Genomic DNA, 22,661 nt, shown 5'->3' on the forward strand with positions numbered 1-22,661 from the left:
CGGACATGTTTACTTTCCTCCTGCTCTTGCTGAACTCAAGGGCTTAAAGGAGGCCAGTGGTGCTGAAATCGACCGCAGGGCAGATATCTTCACATTCTAATTGGACATGCTCCATCGTTTCCCTAGCTTTACCACAGCAAGCACATGCTTCTTCTTCCTTCTTATATCTCGCTTTATAAGTGGTTGTTCTAAGGCATCCTGATCTTGCTTTGAAAAGTAATGAGCTTCCCTTTGAGTTACCATAAATCGTTTCTTTCCTGATTTCGTTTTTTCCTCTTAAGGAGTTACTCATAGCAGGTTTCTTTTCCATTGCCGCCACTCGTGAGAGTATCTCAGCCTCTCTGACTTTCCGCATGATGTTCTTCGTTGCCATGTTGCTCACCATACAGGTCGCATACCTGCTGGTAAGCTTCCTAGTTCTTTTCCTCCACTGTTCCTCCTAGTTCTTTTCCTCCACTTCCTTTACAAGTACCTGAAAACTCTCCCAGCCCATTTACTTTCTTTCATATTCCTCAATCGCTCTTCATAAGCAATTTTACTGTGAGCTTCTCTCACTTCAAAGCTTGTCCAGACCATATCACCGTGCACAGCTTCGTTTGTAGTCTTCCCGTGAGCGCCCAATGCGAGGCATCCCACTGACCTTTGGTTGCCATCGAGTCCTGGTTGTACCCCTGATTTCAAGCAACCAACCGCATTTCCAAATGTAAGTCCTGGAACCATTACACCTTTCCACATACCCCGGAGCACCTCATACTTATTGTATCCCTATAGTGCTCTGTTTAATCATGGCCGCATTTCTCTTCCCCTTAGCTGTTATTGTTTTTTCCTGTGTTTCCATTTATCTATTGCCTTCGTTTATCCATATACCAAGGTATCAATATTCTTTTACCCGAGGTATTTCCTGGCCCTGAATTGACACTGTCTGTTCACTGTTTTCATTGAATACCATGACACCTGGTTTTTTAAAGCTAAATTTTAGGCTTAAATTCTTACCTTCCTGTCCGCAGATATTAACCAGACGTTGCGTATCACTTTGCTTGTTAGCTAGCAACACACTGTCGTCTGCATAAAACAAACTTGGAAGCTGCTGCTCTACTACTGTACCCGCCTGTTTGTATGAGTGATTAAACCTGATATTACTCTCCTCTAGCAACCTTTCCATCCTCACCATGTACATCATAAACAGCAGTGGGGATAAAGGGCACCCCTGCCTCAGTCCCTTGTTGACATTCACTTTCTCCTCGCTCCTCACCCCTTCCCATTCAACGCAGACAGTATTTTCTTGGTAAATCTCTTTTAAAAGCTGTATACAATCGTTGCCCAAGCCTTCCCCTTCCAGAATATCCCACAAAATGTTGCGATCTACGTTGTCATATGCTCCTGTAATGTCTAAAAAGGCCACACATAACGGTCTCCTTTCTACTATGGATATTTCAATAGACTGAGTAAGGACAAATAAGTTATCATCTAGACACTTACCTATTCTGAAGCCATTCTGAAGTTCTCTCAAAATGCCATTATTCTCTACCCATGCTTGCAGCTTTAATTTAATTGCCTGCATTGCTAACCGGTATATTGCCACAGAAATTGTTGGTGTTGATGCATTGATGCAACACCGCAGTTGGTGTTGATGCATTTGCTGTGACATAGTTACTAGTGCTGACAAGACTAACGAAAAAAAAAGGTGGGACAGGACAGAGTGCTAGACTTAACTAACAGCTTTATTCAGAAAAAACATGCAAGAAACCACCATACGCTCAAATAAATGCACAGACGGACCCATAAACGAGTGTGCCACGTAGGAGAAAACCAAATGTGCAACGAAGCCGATAGGTGCCCACAGTAAGCCATTACAAAACATTGATCAGGTTCTTCTCAAGATACAACACCTCTTTATCACTGACTGCCTGTGATGGAGCGCTTACACATTCATCAGCAGCTTTTGAAATTTTAAACATTTCAAACGGTCCATATCAGTGAATACTATCTTTCTCCCCCTTATCTTATAATTTAAATTCATTCTACTTTGTCGCCAACTGTCTGGTATTCACCTATCTTTTAAACATTTTTCTACTGCTTTCAACAGAGCTTCTTTACTTTTTGGACCTAGTTCATTAATCAGCCTAACGAGAACCTTGTCTAATCCTGTGGCTGTGTGCTTCGGAATTTCCTCTTTGGCTTTCTTCCAGTTGAAATTTTTCAGCACCAGCTCCTTTTCCATCTGGTTCTCTGTCATGCACTTTTTTTCCTCAAGTAAAACCTCGTAATTGCCTTGGAAAGAGTCAGCCGTTAATTTTCAGATGTAATTTTATGCCACGTCCCCTTCCAATTTGTTTCCATATTCGTCTAGGATATGTTGTTGTATTGTTCCAGACTTCCTGCCCAATAAGTTTATGTGGTTCCAAAATATTCTAGGTGCAGCTTTCTTTTTCTCACGTATTTCTAACAACTAATGTTCACTTTTACCTTCTATCTTTGCTTGAACCAGTATTTGAACCATAGATTTTTTCTCCAGTTATATTTCCCATTTTCTGGCTACTTCATCCTGCGACAACTGCACTTTTTTTGCCTTCCTGTGCTCTCGGGAGGCTTTCTGTCTTTTGGCGATTCCTTCTCGTATCTCCCTGTTCCTCCAGCTTTTCGGATCCTTTTTTCCTTTCCATCGAGCATGTTGCTTCTCTTTCCGTATTTCTGTCATTATTACACTTAGAAGCTCACCATATTCCTACCCTTTGCTTGGCCATTTGCCAAGTTCTTCCTTGACTCTTGTAACTATATTTGTTATTTGCTCAGCGTTCAAATTTGGACTGGCCATTTTGTGCTCCTTGCCTTCTTTCACAACTACATATCCCATTTTCAAAATGATGCATTTATGGTCACTCCCTATGCTGCTATACCCTTCCTTGTCAATGACCATTTCTCTCAACTTATGAATTCCTTCTTTCATCAGGCAGTAATCAATGGTCGATTGTCGATTTCCCACATGGTCTGCCCTTCACACTTACGCCCTGTATTCACGATAACAAGGTTATGTTGCTCACAAAGATCTAGCATTGACTTCTCATTGTTGTCGGTATAGCCATCTAGATCCTGTATGTGGGCATTCATGTCACCTAATAGAATAATTTCGGCACCATTCCCGAAACCCTTAATATCGGCACTTAGACATTCCACTAGCTCTTGATTCTTCTCTGTGCAATTATTTCCGGTCCACAGATACGTAACGCCCAGCCAAGATTTCTTTCCACTTATTGTACATGATAACCAAAGGTGCTCTTGGCATTTTGAATTTACTCTTTTCCATTTGGCTCCCTGATGGATGTGCATTCCGACTCCCCCACCCTTTCTTTCCAATTTAGTTCTGCTGCACCCTTTGCAAACATAGATCTCAATCAGTGGCGGCTCTTCTGAATCTCTAAGGTGTGTTTCTCTAACCGCATACACCCCTATTCTCTATTTAACATCTCAATCTCTACCCACTTTTCCTTTCTTCTGCCGCTCTGCATGTTTATGTAGCCTATTGCATGGCGAGCTCTCTTTCTTGTTTTCCTCCTTTTTCTCTTATTGAAGGCGATGCTATTCCGAGGTTTCCCTAGGGGACCTTCTTCATTACTACCTACACTGGCCTCCTGATTGCTCGTGGGTCCCCCAACAAAGCAACCGCGTGACCAGCAAGTTGCCAGCCCACTTCTTGTCCAAGTCTGTAATTGAAGTGGATCCCATCTCGTTGGAAATCACCACACCTCACTTCCCTGTTTACTCTACAATCTTGAAACCTTTCTCTCAGCTTATTGTATATGTAGCCTCATTAGCAGCCACTACGGCTCTTTGTACGTTACTGTCATGTACAGACACCTCCGGCACCGTGTACACCACGATCTGCACCTGAGGGGACAGCTCGCACAAGTCGTCTACCCCCTTCGCCAAGCGCTGGGCTAGTCCTGTCCCTTTTTTGTTTAGGACGTCATTTTGCCCACCTGCTACTACGACAAGGTTGCGTCCGTGGGCATTTTCTGCGAGCTTTGCTTTTGCTCGCTCCATGACAGCACCCAATGTCCATCCTGGAAATGTACCTACTGCCACTCTTTTGTCACCTTTCACCCTCTCCACAATTGCCTCTGAGCACCTAGCCAGGTTTGACTTTGCTGGTGATAATCACCTTTTCAATCTCTCCTACTGCCGAGGCCTCTCCGTACTTCCCTTTTTCATCCTTTTCTGTGTAATTCGAACTTGGCAAGGGGCATTGACTCCTGTGTTCCTGCTTTTCCTATATCGCCGCATCAAGGTGGATGCAGCTCTTTCCTGCTACTCTTTCCCCACGTTGCGCACATTCCATGTGCTTTGTTGACACTCTCTCCTGTCACGTCGGCAGACTGTGTTCCACGTTCAGGACCATTCTCGTTCATGATGGCGGCCCTGTTGAGCTTTTTTTCGGCTGCTTGAAGTCTTTTTTTTCCACCGCCTTTTATGCGTCGCACTCCATATTTAGCTCATTTTTGAGCTCTTTGACCTGTTTGACAAGCTCATCCTGGAAAGCCTCAATTTTCTTCAGCCTAGCATCGACATAACAGTGTCTGGCGATTGACTCGATTTCCTCTCTATTCTCATACGTCCTCTTGTCTACCTTGAGGGACCCCCCCCCCCCGCATACGGCACGCTTTACCGTCTTTCTTGCCATGTGTTGCACTTGGCTTTTTCTAATACAAACGCCGAAGCTTTGAGAGCATGTTCCTTCTAGCAAAGGCCGATACGTACAGAATCCAAATCCTTAAAATTGTGCAATTATCACCAATGATTTAGAAGCAATAAATACCGCACAGACTTAAGATATCACACATGTTCAAACACATTGCCAAGCTCTCACTGTCCTACCCAAGCAGTATGACCGATGCCAATGCACACACACTACAACCACTAATAGCTAATAGTCTTACGACTTCCAAACTACTATTTAAAGGCTATAAAACTTAATGTCCCATACGGTTGCACGTGTTGAAACATGTTTTGCGGAAGGGCGCTCTGACTGTCCTGCAAAACCAAATATATACGAAACACATTCGTGCACACGAAAAAGAAAAGCAAAAAAGCTAGCCAATTAGTATTTAAAGGCTAAAAATCGACAAATAAAAACAGAAGCAAGCTCAAAGCATGCACAAAAAAAACATGTTTTTGTCGCCGCCACGGAGCCATGGAAAAACACGTCCGTCTGCCACAAACATCACTGCGCTGCCATGAAATGGTGTGATGAACAGCACCACCATGTGGACAAACGTACGCAGACTGTGTGGGTGTGGGTAAAAGCGGCAGTGGTTTCCGCTGCAGTGTCGAAACAAAGGTGAACATCTTGGACATGCGCGGAAAATATTTTCTGCCCTCTTTATCCTTTCCGCCCACTTGCTGCTTCCCAAGTGTGAACGTAGCCGAACAGCTGTGCTAGTTGTACATAATTAGGCTCCTAAGCATAACCTTAATAGTAAAGTCCTTGGCTGTGGTAACAACATTCCTACAGGGTTTGAATGCAAAACTACCTTATACTGAGGTTTCCTCTCATTAAATGACTCCAAGTGATCAAAGACAATTCCAGAGTCTTTAGTGTTGTAATTGCTCTCGCAGCTAAGGCACGGCTTTAGTGTGCAGTACACAATCACTTAATTATTTATTGTTTTACGTCACTTCTGTGTTGAATTGGCAGAAAGGATTAGGTAGGCCACAATGACAAGCCAGTCAGGCAGATTTTTTAGAGCGCAGCTCTTAGGCACCTGTTCCTGCTGCGAGCGTCGGCGTCATACCTCGTAACCGAGCGAACAAGCACAGTGAAAGATGAGAGTGAATGCGGAGCGCAGCAGGCGATTAAAGTTGGCGAGAGCGAGGGGGGTGTGGCAAAAGCATGAGAAGAAAAGCACAGTGCCGCGCAAGATGAACTATGGTGACAGTGGCTACAAAGTGGTGCCAGAGTAGTGTGTGTTGTTAGGGTGCCTCGATGCGCTCGTTCGCTTCTGCTCTGTTCGCCGGGGCTTGTGCATTGAAGCACTCTATGCGTCGTCTGTTCACTAAAGTGCTGCATGAGTGGAGGCCTGTCTGTCGCGGCGGCTGTGAATCGCACCCACGCGTAAGCCTGCCTCTTGCTGCCTCTCGCGATCTCCCGATTAGCGAGGCAGTGGCGCAACACTTCACTCCGTTTGGAACATGCCGCATGATTGAGAAGATTGTCCGTACCAGCCTATATATTGCAAAATGAAAACACATATAGAGCTGCGCTCAAATTTCGCATTAGTAAGTATCGTAATCATCGGTGAATTTTTTTTTTAAAGAGCACTGCTCAGCAGTGTGCCTGTTTCCAAGCACATGACCATTTACGATATATGTATTACTCTTTGTATGACATTGTTTTCCAATGCTTGAAATGGTTTCATGTTTCCAGGTCTGACTTTTCTATAGAGATTTGGAACTTCAAGTTCACTCCATGTGTGGAAGGGGTAAGGTTCTTGCATAGTTATTTCTGCTGAACTATTACATCAATTTTTCTCTGTTTAATAATAATAACACTAAAGAAAAACATTTTATGCTCCTCTTTTATTGCTTTTTTAGGTTATACTTGGCAACCCAAACAATTCTGTGGAAGCAGCTGCTTGGCACAATGGGCGGTTATTCACCACAGGCCTGCATGGTCGTATTGTAGAATATGATCTTGTCTCTTTTGAGCAAAAGGTGGGAAATCCTCCTTTCTTTCTGACTTGCTGATATCTGTTGTAATAACATGGTCTGTATTTTTCATATAACTGTTTAGGAAATGGTATTACTGTGACATTTTGATAGTTGGATGACTGTTTTACTTTTTTCCTGGTATGCCTGCTTAAATTTGGAGCAAATCTTTATTCAAGGTGTTTCATGTATTTTGAATGAAATGAACAAAAGGACCTGTTTGTTGGTAGACAAATGAGACCAGTGGGATAATGCTAACAGTTAGCAATTTTAGAGTATTTCTTTGAATGCACAAAGATAAGTATATCAGGAGTTGCATTGGTTATAGAAAGACTTGTCAAATGTTTTAATGCCATGTATTCATGTTCACTCACTGTGCATGCAAATGTTTCTTCTTTAATAACTTTTTTGCTTCTGTGAATTTGCTCAGTGCATATTTATTACTGATATTATAATACAAGTCCTGCCACAACTCCTGCATTAGTTGTATGGATCTGCCTGTATATATTTACATGTATTACGTTTGTGACAATAATAGTAAGCTTTATTGACTCTTGAATATCCATGTAAGGATGCAGCTGTTGCCCATAATGTAGACGACCTTTGGGAACACTCAATGAATATTATGCAGCAAGCTGCATCTAAAGATATACCGAACAAAAATTTTGAGATGTGAAGGACACATTGCTATTGAATTCCTACTGCACCGCTGTTTTTGGATACAGCCACTACTTTGCATATTTTTGGGCATGTGGCAATATTTTTGGGATTTTATGAGCATGGGCTGGGCTGTTTCTCTGCTTGTGGTTTGTTCTGTATGATGTCACATTTACCTCAGTAAACCAATAGGCAGGGAATGTATCTAAGGAAGCATGATTTTAAAGGGCCCATCACCAGGTTTAGGCACTGCCAACAAACAAGCATGACTCGTAGATCACGTGATGGTGATCATGTCTGCGAAGTATGAAATAGCTGTGTGGGGTGAAAATGGTCAAAATTTTAAGTAGAAGGCCGTACGTCCTTCCACTTCAGGGAGCCGCGCTTCAAGTGAGAGAGTCGCGGTCACACGCAGTGATGCCTCTATGCAAGACAAACTGCTTGCATCATAATTGACCATGGCACATGTCTTCAAATAATCGTCCAATGTAAAAGGCACCATGCAGCAAAAAAAAAAAGAAGATAAGAAAAAGAAAAAAAGGAGGCGGGGTTCGTAACGTGACCTCGAAGCTGTCCCTAGGCTCTGGCATGGGAGAAGGCAGGGAAGGAATTGCGCTTGCGGATATGAAGCGAGGCAAAGGGAGAGAGAGTCTGTTTATAGTGACAATCTCCTTTTGGCAGAATGGCAACAAGAAGGTCAATTTCTTAAAAGTTCCTCCAATATACACTTCCTAGACGGCAGCTTACAATTTTTGGTGTATGACCAAAATTTACAGTCGGGTTTGGTGAGGGGCCTTTTAAGATTGCAGTCACACATGCTAATGAGTATATGCTGGCATCATCAAGCTGTCGGTACAAGGCATCAGGTTTATCTTGTCTATTCTCTCTATGTTCAAGATGCAGTAGATTTTTACACAGCTTAACTTTTGTGTAACACCACTACTGGGCACCAAACAAGCAGCTATCTGGCCATTACAAAGTTATTAAGTAGGTGGGCCAGTGTTTCTTGTGCTTATGGCAATCAAGCATGAAGCATGGGTTGCTATGGTGATGTGGATTTTAGTACAGGTGCATGGCAAGAGTAAAGTAAGTGCAGCTTTGCACATGAGGCATGCAGTGATCAGTACTTATACTGTAATGTTTCTGAAGGGTGGTTGAAATAGTGAACAGTGTTAGGGAACAGTAAATTACTTGTTTCCCACTTGTGTGTAGGAAATGTGTTGACAAATTTTATTCATTAATATTTAAGTAGCTGTCTATTTCTTTTGAGGACCTTAACCAAGAAGGTGCAAGAGTAGGGTAAAAGATTAATATACAGAAGACAAAGATAATGTTCAGTAACCTGGCAAGAGAACAAGAATTTATGATCGCCAGTCAGCCTCTAGAATCTGTGCAGGAGTACTTTTATCTAGGTAAATTACTTACAGGGGATCCTGATCATGAGAAGGCAATTTACAGAAGAATAAAAATGGGTTGGAGGGCATATGACAGGCTTTGCCAAATCTTGACTTGGAGCTTACCACTGTCGTTGAGAAGAAAAGTGTACAATCATTGCATTCTACCGGTGCTAACATGGAGCACAAACTTGGAGGTTAACAAAGAAGCTCGAGAACAAGTTGAGGACCGCGCAAAGAGGAGTGGAACAAAAAAATGCCAAGTCTAACGTTAAGAGACAGGGAGAGAGCGTTGTGGATCAGAGAGAAAACTAGAGTATGTAGCTGATATTCTAGTTGACATTAGAAAAAATGGAGCTCGGCAGGCCATGTAATGTGTTGGGCAGATAACTGGTGGACCATTAGAGATACAGAATGGGTGCCAAGGGAAGGGAAGTGCAGGTGAAAACGTCAAAGAAGTAAGTGGTGTGATGAAGTTAGGAAATTTGCAGGCGCAAGTTGGAAACAGCACAAGGTGGGTAATTGGAGATCGCTGTGAGAGGCCTTCGTCCTGCAGTGGACAAAAAAAAGACTGATGATGATAATCTTTCTATTTGGAACAAGGCCTGAAAAAATGTGGGGGGGAAAAGCATTGTGCTAGAAGATATTGCTCCTGGATTGCGATAGCCTGTATTGTTTTATGTAAAAAAAACAAAAACATGTCCATTAAAACGAAAACTTAAGCTTTATCTTTCATTGCCAGCCTATACTATATTACCTGAGTTTGTTTATGCAATTTGCTGTGTTGCTTAATTTGTTGTAAATGTAGACAACACACAATTGATCTGAACCAACTTACAAACCAAGGTCATTATGAAAATTTATGATTTGCTCATGACAGCTGCCACACAGTGCTATTGGTCTCACTCATCGATGATGCTCCACTTTACTTTCTGTAGTTTGGTTCAAGTTGTTTGAAAAACTCACTATGGACATGAAAATTATGTGTGGGCTTTACCTACAAATAATCTGTAGACTAAAGCAAAAATACATAAGTGCTATTGCTTTGATATCTTATCCTTTAATATAGCCAAGCTATTAGAAAAAATGACACTTTTTCCAGGGGTTGTGGCTTTAGCATCAATTTTGTGCAGTATAATATGTTTGATCTTTCACAAGATATTTTCTCCACTTTCGTGAAATGATCTAAACTATACTCCTGAAGGAGTGTTCACTGAAAGAACTTGAGATTTTTGGTGAAGACTAGTTCAGCAACTAAAGTAATGAGAAACATTACCTTATAGTACTTTATCATATAGATTTGTACAACCTAAAGTAATAGAAATAGAATATGGTTGTCCAGTTTTCCCATTTAGTTTAGTTTTATTTCTAATTTGTGCTCTTCTGATGTACTTAGGGGGGATGCAGGGATCAGATTGCGAAAAAAATTCTGGGATTCCACGTGTTTCGGCATTTGCAATGCCTAATCTACATTGTATCAAAATGGTTTGGCTGAAAGCGCACTAAGAGCGCCAGAAAAAAAAAATTAATTTGTCAGTGGACAGGCTGCGACAACAGCTTTAAATTGCACGAGATCACTGCAGTTTGCGGAGCCATATCTCGTCTTTTCCACCATCGAGCGAGTATCTTGGTATTATTCGAAAGCTTAAAGTTTCGCCGTTCTGCTTCTGAATTCTTTTGTCATCGCCATCTTGTAACAAATGCACAAACACAAAAGCACAGATCTGCTGGAGGTGGTCACACTTGCCCTCCGATGAAAGCGGCCCTCCAATTGGCTGCCGTGCTGAAAGGCATCTCCCCACTGTTTGCTGCTGCAGCAGAGGGAAAGCTGGCAGCTGCAGTTGTCTGCTTGCTTTGGAAACCACGCCGGCATCTTCATTTGACACGCAGAACTTGAATTTCTGAGAGCACCCAGGTTAGTGATGGATTGCCACTCGTTTGAGAAGAAATTTTGGAAGAAGTACGCCTTCGAAAAACGGAAGTGCAAGCCTCCTATGGTGAGAAAGAGATGGCGATTGGCTGGAGAAGTGGAGCACTTGACTAAATACATATGTGGATTACGTGCCAAGCTATCTTTCAGCGTGTGACTCCAGCACTGAAGCTGACAATTGCTCTGTGCCATCGACACCGATAACGCAGTCCACGGCAGATGCTTCGACGGAGGCTCCCCTGCCGCGGCATATGGCTGCGCGAACCAGAACCGTTGAAGGTTCTACATGCAAGGAACTTGTAAATTCTTATGAAACAAAAACTAATAAAGGTATCTTAATGAAATTTTAGATTTGTCTCTTTATCACAATTTGTAGTGTGTGTGCCAAATTTTAGCCATTTCTGCCAAGAAACAAAAAAGTTATTTCTGATCCCCTCCTCCCCCCTGAAGCTAAATTTTGTGCTGTTACTGAAACCTTTGGCTTTTTGTATTTTGTATTTTGTATCACATTTTGTATTTAATTAATACTAGTCAAACCTTTGTTCTCAGTACTCCGTTGCAGTAACATCAGGGGCAGCCTGGTGCTTAGCTGAGGATCGTCAGAAAACAAGACTTGCCGTGAGTTCATTGCTAGTTATTTTCGATCTCGGCTGTGCTTATGAATATTAACAGGGAATGGTACCCAGTAAGGGCCACCTTTTATAGTGCAGAGTTCATGTTTGTACTGAATTTTGGCATTGTACCACAACCACATATGTAGCCAACAAACACTGACACCAAGGACAACATGGGGGAAATTACTTGTGCTTAATAAGTGAAATAAAGAAACGATAAATTAATGGAAATGAAAGTGGATGAAAAACAACTTGCCACAGGTAGGGAACGATCCCACAACCTTTGCAAGATCACGTTCTCAGGACGCCTGTGGCAGAAAGGATGTTCCACATCCGCCGTCAAGGTTTGTGAGTGGTGACACTGGCTAACACTCCCAGGGTTCTACTAGGAAACATAAATACCCAAGAAAGTGGATGGGGAAATGACGCCGTGGTAGCTGAATTAGTAGAGCATCGGACGCGAAATGTGAAGGTTGTTGGATTGTTCCCCACATGCGGCAAGTTGTTTTTTCATCCGCTTTCATTTCCATTAATTTATCGTTTCTTTATTTCATTTAAGCATAACTAATTTCCGCTATGTTTTCCTTCATGTCAGTGTTTATTGGCTTCTCATGATATGACTGACAAAAATCGGGCCCCTCAGTTAACCCCCTTTCTTCTCGTTCAATGACATACGTGGTAGCATTTGCCATGCTTGCAAAGCATTCTGATCTACCTACCTTACAGCTCAGCGTTGTAGTGTAATTTGCTTGAAAGTCATTGGCTCTGTGTTCACACATGATCGTCTTGGTTCTTTCACTGTATCTTTGTTTACTCCTGCTAAATTGCTATGTGCATCCTATTATAACTAAGGCAACGTCAAAAGCATTACCCCTGACTGCATAAGATTTAAGCCTATAGGTATCCGTGTGCCATTAAAGTGGCCCAAAGCATGACTTCTTTGATAACCCCCTGTGCTTATATATAGGTTCACAGAATTCGTGTGGTTTTGTCCAAGCCTTTAGTAATTTCAATAATACCTTAATGTTTTTTTTTATTATTATTGTAGGCTGGTACAGAAGACGGCCGTGTGTGTATTTATGAGGTGACAGAAGATGGCCTTAACTTCCACAAAATGTTAAACAAGCAAGAAAGTAAGTATAAACTATAAATAATTTACTTTGTGAAATGTGTGTGGCAATATTTATTGTAACAGGCTTGACTTCTGTAAATTTGACCACAAAAATGCCCATGTACTGTGTATTGGGTGCTCATTAAAGAACCCCAGGTGATCAAAATTAATCCTGAGTCCCCCCACTATGGCATGCCTCATAATCATATTGAGGTTTTGGCACTTAAAATTTGCGATGCTCAAAATCACTTTGAATTAACCTATGTATTAAACAGTGAGTTCTAAATTTGCACCAAATTAGCACTCTCAATTGAAAACTGCAGGCTGTCTCAAAGAGGGAGGGGGCGTATACTTGATGTTGTGTGTATGTGTGCGTTGTGCGCATGCGTGCTTGCATGCACGTGGAAATTAAAAAAAATTACCTGTGACAGATAGCTTAATTCTAGTCTTTGAGTTGGATTACTCGAATAGAGTGGACATCACTTGTGTGAGACATGTAAGCGCATAACCAGCAAATTAAGATTTTGGTAATTCACTTCAAAGGTAACTTTTAAATATGCTGAATAGTATAGGAAAACAACACTTATTTGGGAAACACGTGCAGCGCTGTCTTTGTATTGAAAGGGTCATTTTGCCACTCGAAATATGACTCCTGCATCCACTGGGAGTCTAGCCTAGTCTGCCAGAATATTGCGAATACATGCATACTATATATGCTGATAATGGATATCAGATTTGCCTGCGTTGATTGTATCATTTTATTCCTATATGGCAGGTTTTCTTGGGAGCTTTATCTCCATAAAGAAGAAAAAATGGCACAAAAGATAACCTTATGGAAACAACTATGCAAGCTTTTACAGGGCATACTGTACAACTTTGTGAAGTATAACATTAAAATGGTGCATATTTCACCCTAATTTACTGGCTCAGTTCAAGGAAAAAAAAAAAAAAAAAGAGTATCTTGATATGACTACGAACACTGCCATTGGTCATCTATCTGCGATGTACCTCTGTACCACATTCTGAAGAAGTTTGGTTTGAGTTAAGCACCTGGTATGAAACTATACGGACTGGCCATTTGACTCCGTGAAGGTTATAACAAGCATCACCAAGTATACCTAACTCTTACATTAGATGTTTGTTTAGTGCTATAAAATGTTCAGGCTAGTCACACTGTGCCATGATTGTAAGAAACGAATAATTTACCAAATTTTTTATCTTGACTGCTACCAATTAATTGTAATGAGTGCAAATATGTTTTTTATCCTTTACCTATATGAATGAAGACGAATTTGATGTGAAGTTTGCCCTTCTTAAATGTGGCTTAATAATTTGACCATGAAGTTCCCAAAGTATAATTCTCCATCTCCTCTTCTTTTTCCTGTATCAAGCTGTACCAACCTTTCTTGCTCAAAACCATATTTCTGGAAATAAATTCAATGTACTTTTATCAACATTGCTTAGTTTAGCAGAGGATGCTGAACTGTAAGTACAATTGCTGCTTTTAGCATTTAGCAGGTCCTAAAACTTGTGATTTTTTTTTAATTTGTGATTTACTATTCACCGTTTCAGACCGTATAATGTGTTTAGCTTGGAGCAAGGATGGGAACATCATAGTTTCTGGGTCACCGGGTGCTATTGTCATCTGGGATGTCAACACGGGCCGAGCGGTGGATCGAATTTCGGTTGGAAAAATTGAGAAAAACCAGGAAGTACTGGTGTTGTGCCTGGCGGTTACAAGGTCAGTACTGCTTTTAGTCTCCTTTTGGGGCAAAAATATTTTAGATAGTGAAAAAGCAAAACCATATGAACTTGGGGACTGGCAAGTACAACTATGGTGAGCTGAAAAAAGTTCACATTTTTCATTTTGCTGTGTCGCAGCCTCATGAGTGCTTTGAGAGGCAGAATAGCAAGTTTGGAACAGGAGCTAGCTTTCTACATTAAGCGAGCTACTGTGAATCTGGCATTAAAATGACCTCCTCCTAGACATGATTTTGCTTCACAGTAGCATAATTTTTTCCAAAATATGAAGAGCATTCCAGATGCAAGAGAGAGTGAAAAGCATGTCGACATCACACTTAGTATGTAAAGTGGCCATATTTTCGACTTTAAAGAGGAGGTTCTAAAGCTCTGCTATTTTGAATTATGTAATGTCTTTACTCCTCATGTAGACTCATGTATTTTGAGGAGCGTTTCAGCATGCTTAGTGGTTATTGGGATGCTTAGCAGACCACAGACGAGTGCTTTGGACAACAAAATTTCAGCTACACTTATTTAAGCATGCTCTAGTAATATTCAAGAACCTAGGTTGCATGTGGGTCATAACCTAAATATTTTGAGGTAAAGCTGTAGTGACATTAATAATGTAAATCTGTGTAAGTGGGATTTTGTATTTTCTAAAATGCATTGGCCTATAGCTTTACTTTTCTATATTTAGTGACTTCACAATCATCACCGGAGACTCATGTGGAAGGACTTCATTCTGGGATGGACAAACTGCAACATTAATATCTGTAAGTGGCATGATTTAAGTTAGCATGCAAGTTAAATGGTATTTAATATTATTGACACATATTGCTTTCTTTTAAAGCATTGGAAATGTAACTTCTTACAACTTGAAACAGAAATATATATATATACAGTATAATAAGTTGACCAGTGGATATAATCATTTTGCTCAGCAACAACATATTTGCATTAAACTGAAGCTCTTTTTTGTATAAATAAAGTTTCCTCAACAAGCTAGTCAGTCAGAAAGTCACTAGACTGGCATGTTGCAATACCAGTAGTGATATATTAAGAATACACAAGATTACAGAAATACAGTCGAATTTAATTTGATTCTGACGGGGTCGATGAAATTGATAGAATTATCCACTGGGTCGAATTAAACAAGATGCACAAAAAGATGCCAAAACACACTGCCCGATTAATTTTGCAATATTTTTCTCAATTCTCACACGTCCCTGAATGAAACGCACCCACTTTTTATGTTTCGATAGTAGCTGGCAAGAACCTTCAGCCGGGATCGAATTAACTGAAAAAGTGAATTAACCGGAGTCGAATTAATGAAAGTCTATTTCACATTTTATCTGGCGTCATTTCTGGTGATACTCGACATGCCACAAATTAACTAAAAAAACAGGTGATCAGCACCTGATCTTGCATTTGCATAGATGTGGTGAGACATTTAGGGTGCCCATTGTAAAATTTTCTTTCTCATCAGCTTCTGGCAAGTTTTCTAATGAAACAATTGTAAAATTTAGCTTGATTAGCTGGAGTCATTGGCAATTAGATGCTGCATCTGTCATACTCTTGTGACTATGGCCCGCTTTTCGTAAATCCCACTGCACTTGAAGCTTTGCTGCCGTACTCATGTGAAATGCCTGCCATGCTCTGTCCAATATTGTGCTAAGTTTTGGCATGGGCATGGCAAAGTTTAGGTGGTGTGACCTGTCATTGGAGGCTCACAGTGTCGGTGCAGCGGTATTCGCTGCCACCATATGGCGCCATTTTTGCCACAGTTTCTTGCTTCTCCCAGAGGCACTGCTTAGTCACATCATTTAAAGAAATCTGGTCATGTTTATAAGTGCTTCATGAAGTTGAAGAAAGGAGCAAGCAGTGTTTCGATCAAAACTATTGGCTTCCTGCCACGAGCACACTAGAATTTTTGTTCGAGGTGTTTATTGTGTAGTGACCAGGCAAATTTGTTTACCGAGTGTTGTAGGGCCTGGGGAGCACATATTTTAGATGTGCATCTGTAGCACCCTCGAGTTAATTGTGTGTTTTTAGGGTGTGCCTTGGCAATAGGAGTTACTATTCGTGGCAATGAGTATCCAGTGCTTGCTGGAGCACTGATGTCTAGAAAACCAATTCATATTACCTGTCAAGTAGTGAGGTGCTTTCAGGTGATAGATTTAAAGATGGATACATGATATCAAATATGTGCCTGTTCCAACAGTGATGAGAAAAGTTTTTTTAGCTCAGTAGGTGCAGGTTCTTGCAAAGAAATTCAAGGCATTAAAGGGTCCCTGAAACGGTTTGGACAAATTTTGTAGACACGTAGGGTACAGCTATAGTAAATAATTCGCAGCACAATTTGTCTAAGTGTCGCATATTAAGAGAGCTGCGGACGATTACAAGTTACCCTCCTCCATAGCCATGCATTTTCTCCTCAACTTGTTTGCCATTTGCTCGGGGCTAAACTCCACCTTCACTGGCTCTGCGTCATGATGGGACGTCGTTTCGTCTAATTCCAGTTGTCTAGGAGCGGCGCGCGAAGCTTCTCCAACCTCTGTGTCAACTGCCTGCCAGTCGATCCCAGGCGAGGGCTATCGAAGCAGCATGCATTGTGAGCATTCTGTCACAGCGCCGAGCGTGTCTGGTATTCCAGTAACCACATGCGAGCTGGGCATTTCGACGGATGGGTGGAGGTGTAAACTAAAGCCCCTCCATACTACTATAGCTGTGATGAAAAAGCTTTAGCGTCGATGCGCGTGAGCGGCCTAATTGATTTGCACTGTCCAGCCACCTGGTGGTGCAAAGCTTAACCAGCCAAGCACAGAGCTAATATTTCTGTAACCAAGTGTGAAACCTTTTAAACATTAAAAAAAAAATTGTGTGTTCACAATTATGCTCCTGCCCGAAATTTAAACCAGCAGCAAAGCAGGGTACACTTAGTTACTGCTATATTAGCTCTGTGTTTGGTTGAGCTCTGTGCCACCAGGCGGCTGCACCGTGCAGACCGTTCACATTTGTGCCTTTGCTCATCCTGTGAAACAGCACGGGGAAACGTCCAGGCCCAGTCCACTTGCGTTTACCTGAATACTAGACACGCGAAACACTATTGTGGTAGTAATCCTCCGGCGTAAAGTCACGGCTGCAAATGCTACGCAAATCCTGACGCCGATCGGATAATGACAGTTCGATGCGCTGCAGCCACTTTGGTCGTTGGTTGCCTTGCAGAGGGACACGATGTCACAGCTTGACATATTGCGAGCTGCTACGTTTGCAGCCCACAACGTAACAAGGGTGAACCATGGTGCTCACATAAAGAAAGATCGAGATCAACACTGGCCGCGGAGCTCTCGTCAACATGGAGCTTGTTGTAACACAAGCAGACGACACTTGCTGTGTGCCAGAAGTCTTGAGTGTAGGGATAAATTGTCCTTGTGCATTCTCTTTCTGTTACTTTCTTTTTTATAGAAACAAATTAACTAACATTCCAACTATGACAAACAAGTTTTGTTTGCTATAAAGGTGGAAAAATTATCGATGACCTGCTCTGGGCAGCCAAACGGATAGCTTGCCCTACAGGTGTCATATGGTCACCTCGTGTCACCTGGTCAGGGCCGACTGAAAACTCAGCCGAGTGGTGTGCTGCAATCGGTAGCGATATACATTTTTGAAACCTTCTAATAAACTACACGCTTTACGCGGAGCACTTAGGTGTGTCAATTAATGACCAGAAGGACCTAGTCTAACGACTCAGTGCATTTGTACAAAATCGTCAAAATCGTTTCAGGGTCTCTTTAAGCTTTCTTTCATTCAATCAAATGGGAATTCATTATAGAAAACAGGAGAAATGTTTGTCATAATTGTCATATTGAATATCTTGTGAATGACAGCTTTGGGCACATATTTGGGGTGTAGATAACCAAATTTCACATCAGTAATTTCCAAAAAGCTGCAAGGTGTGAAGGTCACTGCAAAAGAAGATTCCGAGTTAGCAAACATCTTCAGTTAAGGCAATGTGCTTCAGCCTGTGCTATCATTTTTTTATTGGTGCAGTATTTATGTGGTTTTACAGTCAAAGAAAGTGAGGGTGAGGTGGTGCCATTGTAAGGTACAGGTGAACATCATTTGTAGTACCAAACTATGCCGAATAGTGATGCAGTAATCACTACAGTAATGGGCTTGTTATGCTGGTAAAAAAGCTTTACTAAACCAGCTATAGAAAATCAATGTAGATATACGCACCTTCTTGCTTTTCTAGTAATTTCACTATATTTCTGCCTTCGTCTTGACTTGCATACTTGCAGTGAGTACAAATGCATGTTTTTTTTTTTTTGCATTAATATTTGTTTGCATGTGATGAACTAGAGTTAGCAGTGTGCAACTGTTAATTCTTCTTTATTTCCACTCTTGCAGAGCTTTAGAGCACACAATGCTGATGTTCTGGCACTTTGTTTGAGTGAGGTAAGCCGATGTCTTATACCGATGTCACACGACCACTTCCAATCGTGATCATACCCTATCTGGATTGAAATTCTCGGTCGCGACTGGCTTACGCAAAGGAACCAATCGCGACCGAGAAATTCGATCTGGATCGGGCTTGATTGTGATAAAAAGCACACCGTGTGACTACTGTATTATGTACTGATTTAAATGAATTTTACTCTGTCTACAGAGGCTTTCACTGATCTCTGTTCAGGTGTTTAGGAGGACTGTGTGTTGATGTTTGCAGAGCCAAAAACATGCATAAGGAAGGTTTATAAAGTAATGACCAAGAATCTGGTTTAACAAATCAATTAATTTGCCACCAGGAGGCAATAATCTAGGGGCTAGTATACACCTGTAAACTACTGAGTACTTGTGTGTTTGTGTGCCGGTTCTACTTCTGTGTTTTCAGAAGAGAAACTTTAATGCTTTCCTTGCATGAGCATAAAGGAAATGCTAGTGTGAATGGAGGTTTTGCACTACGCAAAATCTGTAGGCTCCTATTTCTGGCCAATTCAAATGTGGTTTCAATTGCACGCTCAGGTCAAGTTTATTACTGTGTAGTGATTGTGTCGTGCCAACATCTGTATTTGTGTGCACACCACTCGAGGTCTTGGCACATGCAAGGCCCTTCTCTTGTACGTCTTGCAGTGGCAGTGCAGGTGTTTGTCTTTAGTGGAGTGTGGTGAGGGATGCGAAAACATCCAAAAAAATCGGGCAGTCTAAAAAAATGAATGCATGCATTTTATTGCTCCCAAGGGCTCAAATCGCCATAGGCACATCAAAAACAGCTCTGTAGGCCTGCCAGTACACTTATTAGGCATATCGGTGGTGCTACTGTGAAAGGAGATAGCAGGTGCACACGTACTGTAGAGACTCTCATAATGGCCACACCTATGTAAGGTCTGCACCCCCAACATGGCAGCCCAAAATTTGGACAAAAAAAATTTCCGTCAGAGAAGCAATTGCATTTGGTGCCGCACTCGTGCGTTGGGGAATTTTCACATGCTGTGCACGTCTGCGTGCCCCTTTCCTAGATAGTGAGAGCTGCGCGTTGATCTCTGATGCAATGGTACATTAGGGGATCCGGGGCGTGCTGTAGTCGCCGGCTGTGCCGGCCCCATTTTCACTAAAAGGTTCGATCCCATGTAAGGGATGCACCTCGTCAAAATTGTGAAAAAAATATATATATATAAAAATTAACCGACGAGTATGATGCTCCCTAATGCGAAATTTAAATGCAGCTGTATACATGTTTTCATTTCTTGATATAGTATTGGCTGGCTCGAACTATCTGTCTTGTGCGGCATGTTGCAAACGGAGCGAAGAGTGGCACGACTGCCTCACTAGTTGGGAGTTCGTGTGGGTGACACGTGGGCAGCAGGTTTACAGCAGGTTTCGCAGATCTTTGCTCATGCAGCACTTTGTTTCCATATATGGTATCGGTGACATCACTGGTGAACAGATGACGCAGCTACTCTGGCGCCATCTTGTAGCCATCATCGCCGCAAAGCCCGTCTTGCGAGGCTCTACACTTTTCTTCTCACGCTTTTGCCATACCTTCCTCCTCCGCTTTTGTCCTCGCGCTCTCTTTGTTATCAGCGCCTTTCATCTGCACTCCGTGTCCGCTCTTTCATCCTTCACTGTGCTCGTTCGCTCGGTTACAAGGATGCCGTGGGACGACGCCGACACTTGCCCCAGGAATAAGCACCTAAGAGCTGCGCCTTAAATGTGCGGCCCTTACACGAATCTCTACAGCATGTACCGCATTTACTTGATTCTAACGCGCCCTCGATTGTAACGCGCACCCGTTTTCCATGATTAAAAAGAAAGGAAGAAAAAAAACCGCCCTCGATTTTAACACGCACCCGTTTGCCACAAACTAAAGAAAGAAAAGTCCTTTACAGTACCACGCACCTCATTCTTTCATACAGGAATACAACTTTCTCTCATTTGGAAAAACAAAGATTTACTCCCAATACACTAAAGTTGCGATAAATAAAAAAATCAGTTTCACCCGAAAGTGAAGCATCGATTACGATAGCAAACTAGTAGGCAGTTATACGAAAAGAAAAGATAGTAGCTTTATCGGCCATATAAACTTTTATAAACATTAGCTTACTCAATTAACAAGCATGGTGTCACGTGCGCACAAGCAAGCATGAACACACCTCACGCCATGACTGCGGAAACTATCAACACGCTGGAGTGGGAAAGTGCGGTAGCAGGAGCGAGCGAATTGACCTTTGTGTGGACTTTCGTTTCAATGCGCACTAAGCTACGAGAACACAGCGCGGTGCGCCTAGATGCGTAGACTCTTGTCTCCATCGCACATCGCTTTCAAGATAGTGGCCGCGCCGTACATAGCAGCCGCCAGAGTAGAACGCTTCTCCTGTTTGTGCCAGTCCCGCACGCAAGTTTCGGGAACTCCGCCTGTGATGTGGCCCGATTTCTGTCCGTCTCCGCACACGTGACCACTTTCCTTTTAATTGTGGCATCGTGATGAACTCGGCATGTCTTTTGCAGTCACCACTTCCATGCTGATAGAGCAAGTGTGGAAAACGAAGACTGGGAAGATGGACTGTGCACTAACCAAGCACATGGAGAAAGCTACGGCAGCTAGGCTTGAAGTACGTGTGAGGCGGCCATTTTGAAATGCCGATACCGATATGGTAACGCAGATTGTCATTACATGTCAAAGATCTGCTAAATATTATATGTTGGAAAAAATTTAGGCATCTGAAAAGTACTTTATCTTGTTCCTCACAAAATTTCAGTCTAGAAAAAACGTTAGAAGCAGCATTTGGGGAAGCAGTTTGGAAACAATACTTTTCCTAAAGCTCTTTTTTTGCAAAAAGTGCAAACTGGGGAAAGTCAGTTCAAATATTTCAGAGCATGGCATTTATTCTTATGATCAGAAAAAATGAATCAAAGAAGCCCTGCTGCATATGTCGGGCTCTCCTCTTCAACACGACGCTGCTCTGCGGCGATCGCTTCAAGGCGTCGTCTCTTTTTTTCAGCTTTAGAGCTATCCATCGCTCCTGCCTGCGCTCGTGAAATGGCTTGCTTCGTTTCTTCCTGAACGTGCTTATTCGTCTGGACTCCATGTTCAAGTTCCATCCAGCTTGTCGAGAGCTCTCTTGATGACACGTGCTCCTTCAGTGAATTATAGCACAGCCAGGGCTGCTGCAGTCTCCACTGTTCTCAGTGATGCAAATTCTGTTTTTGCGCACCTTTCCCATACAAGAGCATTGAAGGACTCGTTTGCATTCTGTGTCTGCACCCTTGAACATCGCGCAAGAAGCTCTGGCTTACTAAGCCTGTTGTAGAGAGGCACCAGCTCTTTGGCAACGTCTCTGCTAAAAGCTGGACGATGGGATCTTGGCACTGATGGCTTGTCCGCTGCAACTAGGGCTCTGTGCCGATTGTAGTGACACCAAGAGTCTCACCAACTGGGTAAGCGTCATGTTGTGGGTCTTCATCTGTTGAGTAGGAGTGAAAAAGCGTCGCAACTACTCCACGTTGCATTTTTTTTTTTACAACACTTTGTGTCAGCTTCTCCTTCCTCCTAGACTTTTCATCGTTTTCTTTAGTTTCTCAATTTCTCTAAAAAGCGCGAAAAACAAACTTCCTAACGTGGGCATTCACTTTGCGTTTCGTTTCTTGTTCACTATGAGGCCACTTATGGAAAAACAGCGTTCAGAGTCGCGTTCGACGGGAAATGCGCGCCACCAACTTGTGAAAAAAATTCATTTTCTTCCTTTCTACTGCTCAGATAACTACCAAACTTGGTGAGAAGATTCTTTATTAAACAAGCAGTTCCGAACAACTCAGAATAAAAAACTAGTTTTTTTCACCGAAATCGGTATTTTAGCCCCGCATCCCCCCTTAAAGCTTGTTTCACATGCAAGCAATTTTGACCCAAAAATGGTGTGGCAGCCATCGCAGGAGCTAGCCTTCTTGCTCACAACCTATTTCTCGAGCGGCACACGCCGCAATGTTCAAAATTGTTATGTTTAAAAAAATTTGCGAGT

At 42.2% G+C, this 22,661-nt stretch overlaps 1 protein-coding gene across 1 annotated transcript in view; it reads left to right on the top strand.

The window, feature by feature from the left end:
• The window catches only part of LOC126545537 (U3 small nucleolar RNA-associated protein 4 homolog), a 77,901-nt gene that overhangs the window by 3,890 nt on the left and 51,350 nt on the right, over positions 1-22,661 (top strand). Inside the window, exons 2-8 of the mRNA XM_050193451.3 lie at positions 6,422-6,476; positions 6,589-6,708; positions 11,233-11,301; positions 12,346-12,430; positions 13,981-14,149; positions 14,846-14,921; positions 18,559-18,606. Of these exons, the coding sequence (XP_050049408.2) occupies positions 6,422-6,476; positions 6,589-6,708; positions 11,233-11,301; positions 12,346-12,430; positions 13,981-14,149; positions 14,846-14,921; positions 18,559-18,606 (622 nt within the window). The remainder of the gene's footprint in view (positions 1-6,421; positions 6,477-6,588; positions 6,709-11,232; positions 11,302-12,345; positions 12,431-13,980; positions 14,150-14,845; positions 14,922-18,558; positions 18,607-22,661) is intronic.

The sequence above is a fragment of the Dermacentor andersoni genome, chromosome 1 (genome assembly GCF_023375885.2).
Source record: "Dermacentor andersoni chromosome 1, qqDerAnde1_hic_scaffold, whole genome shotgun sequence".
Lineage (NCBI taxonomy): Eukaryota > Metazoa > Arthropoda > Arachnida > Ixodida > Ixodidae > Dermacentor > Dermacentor andersoni.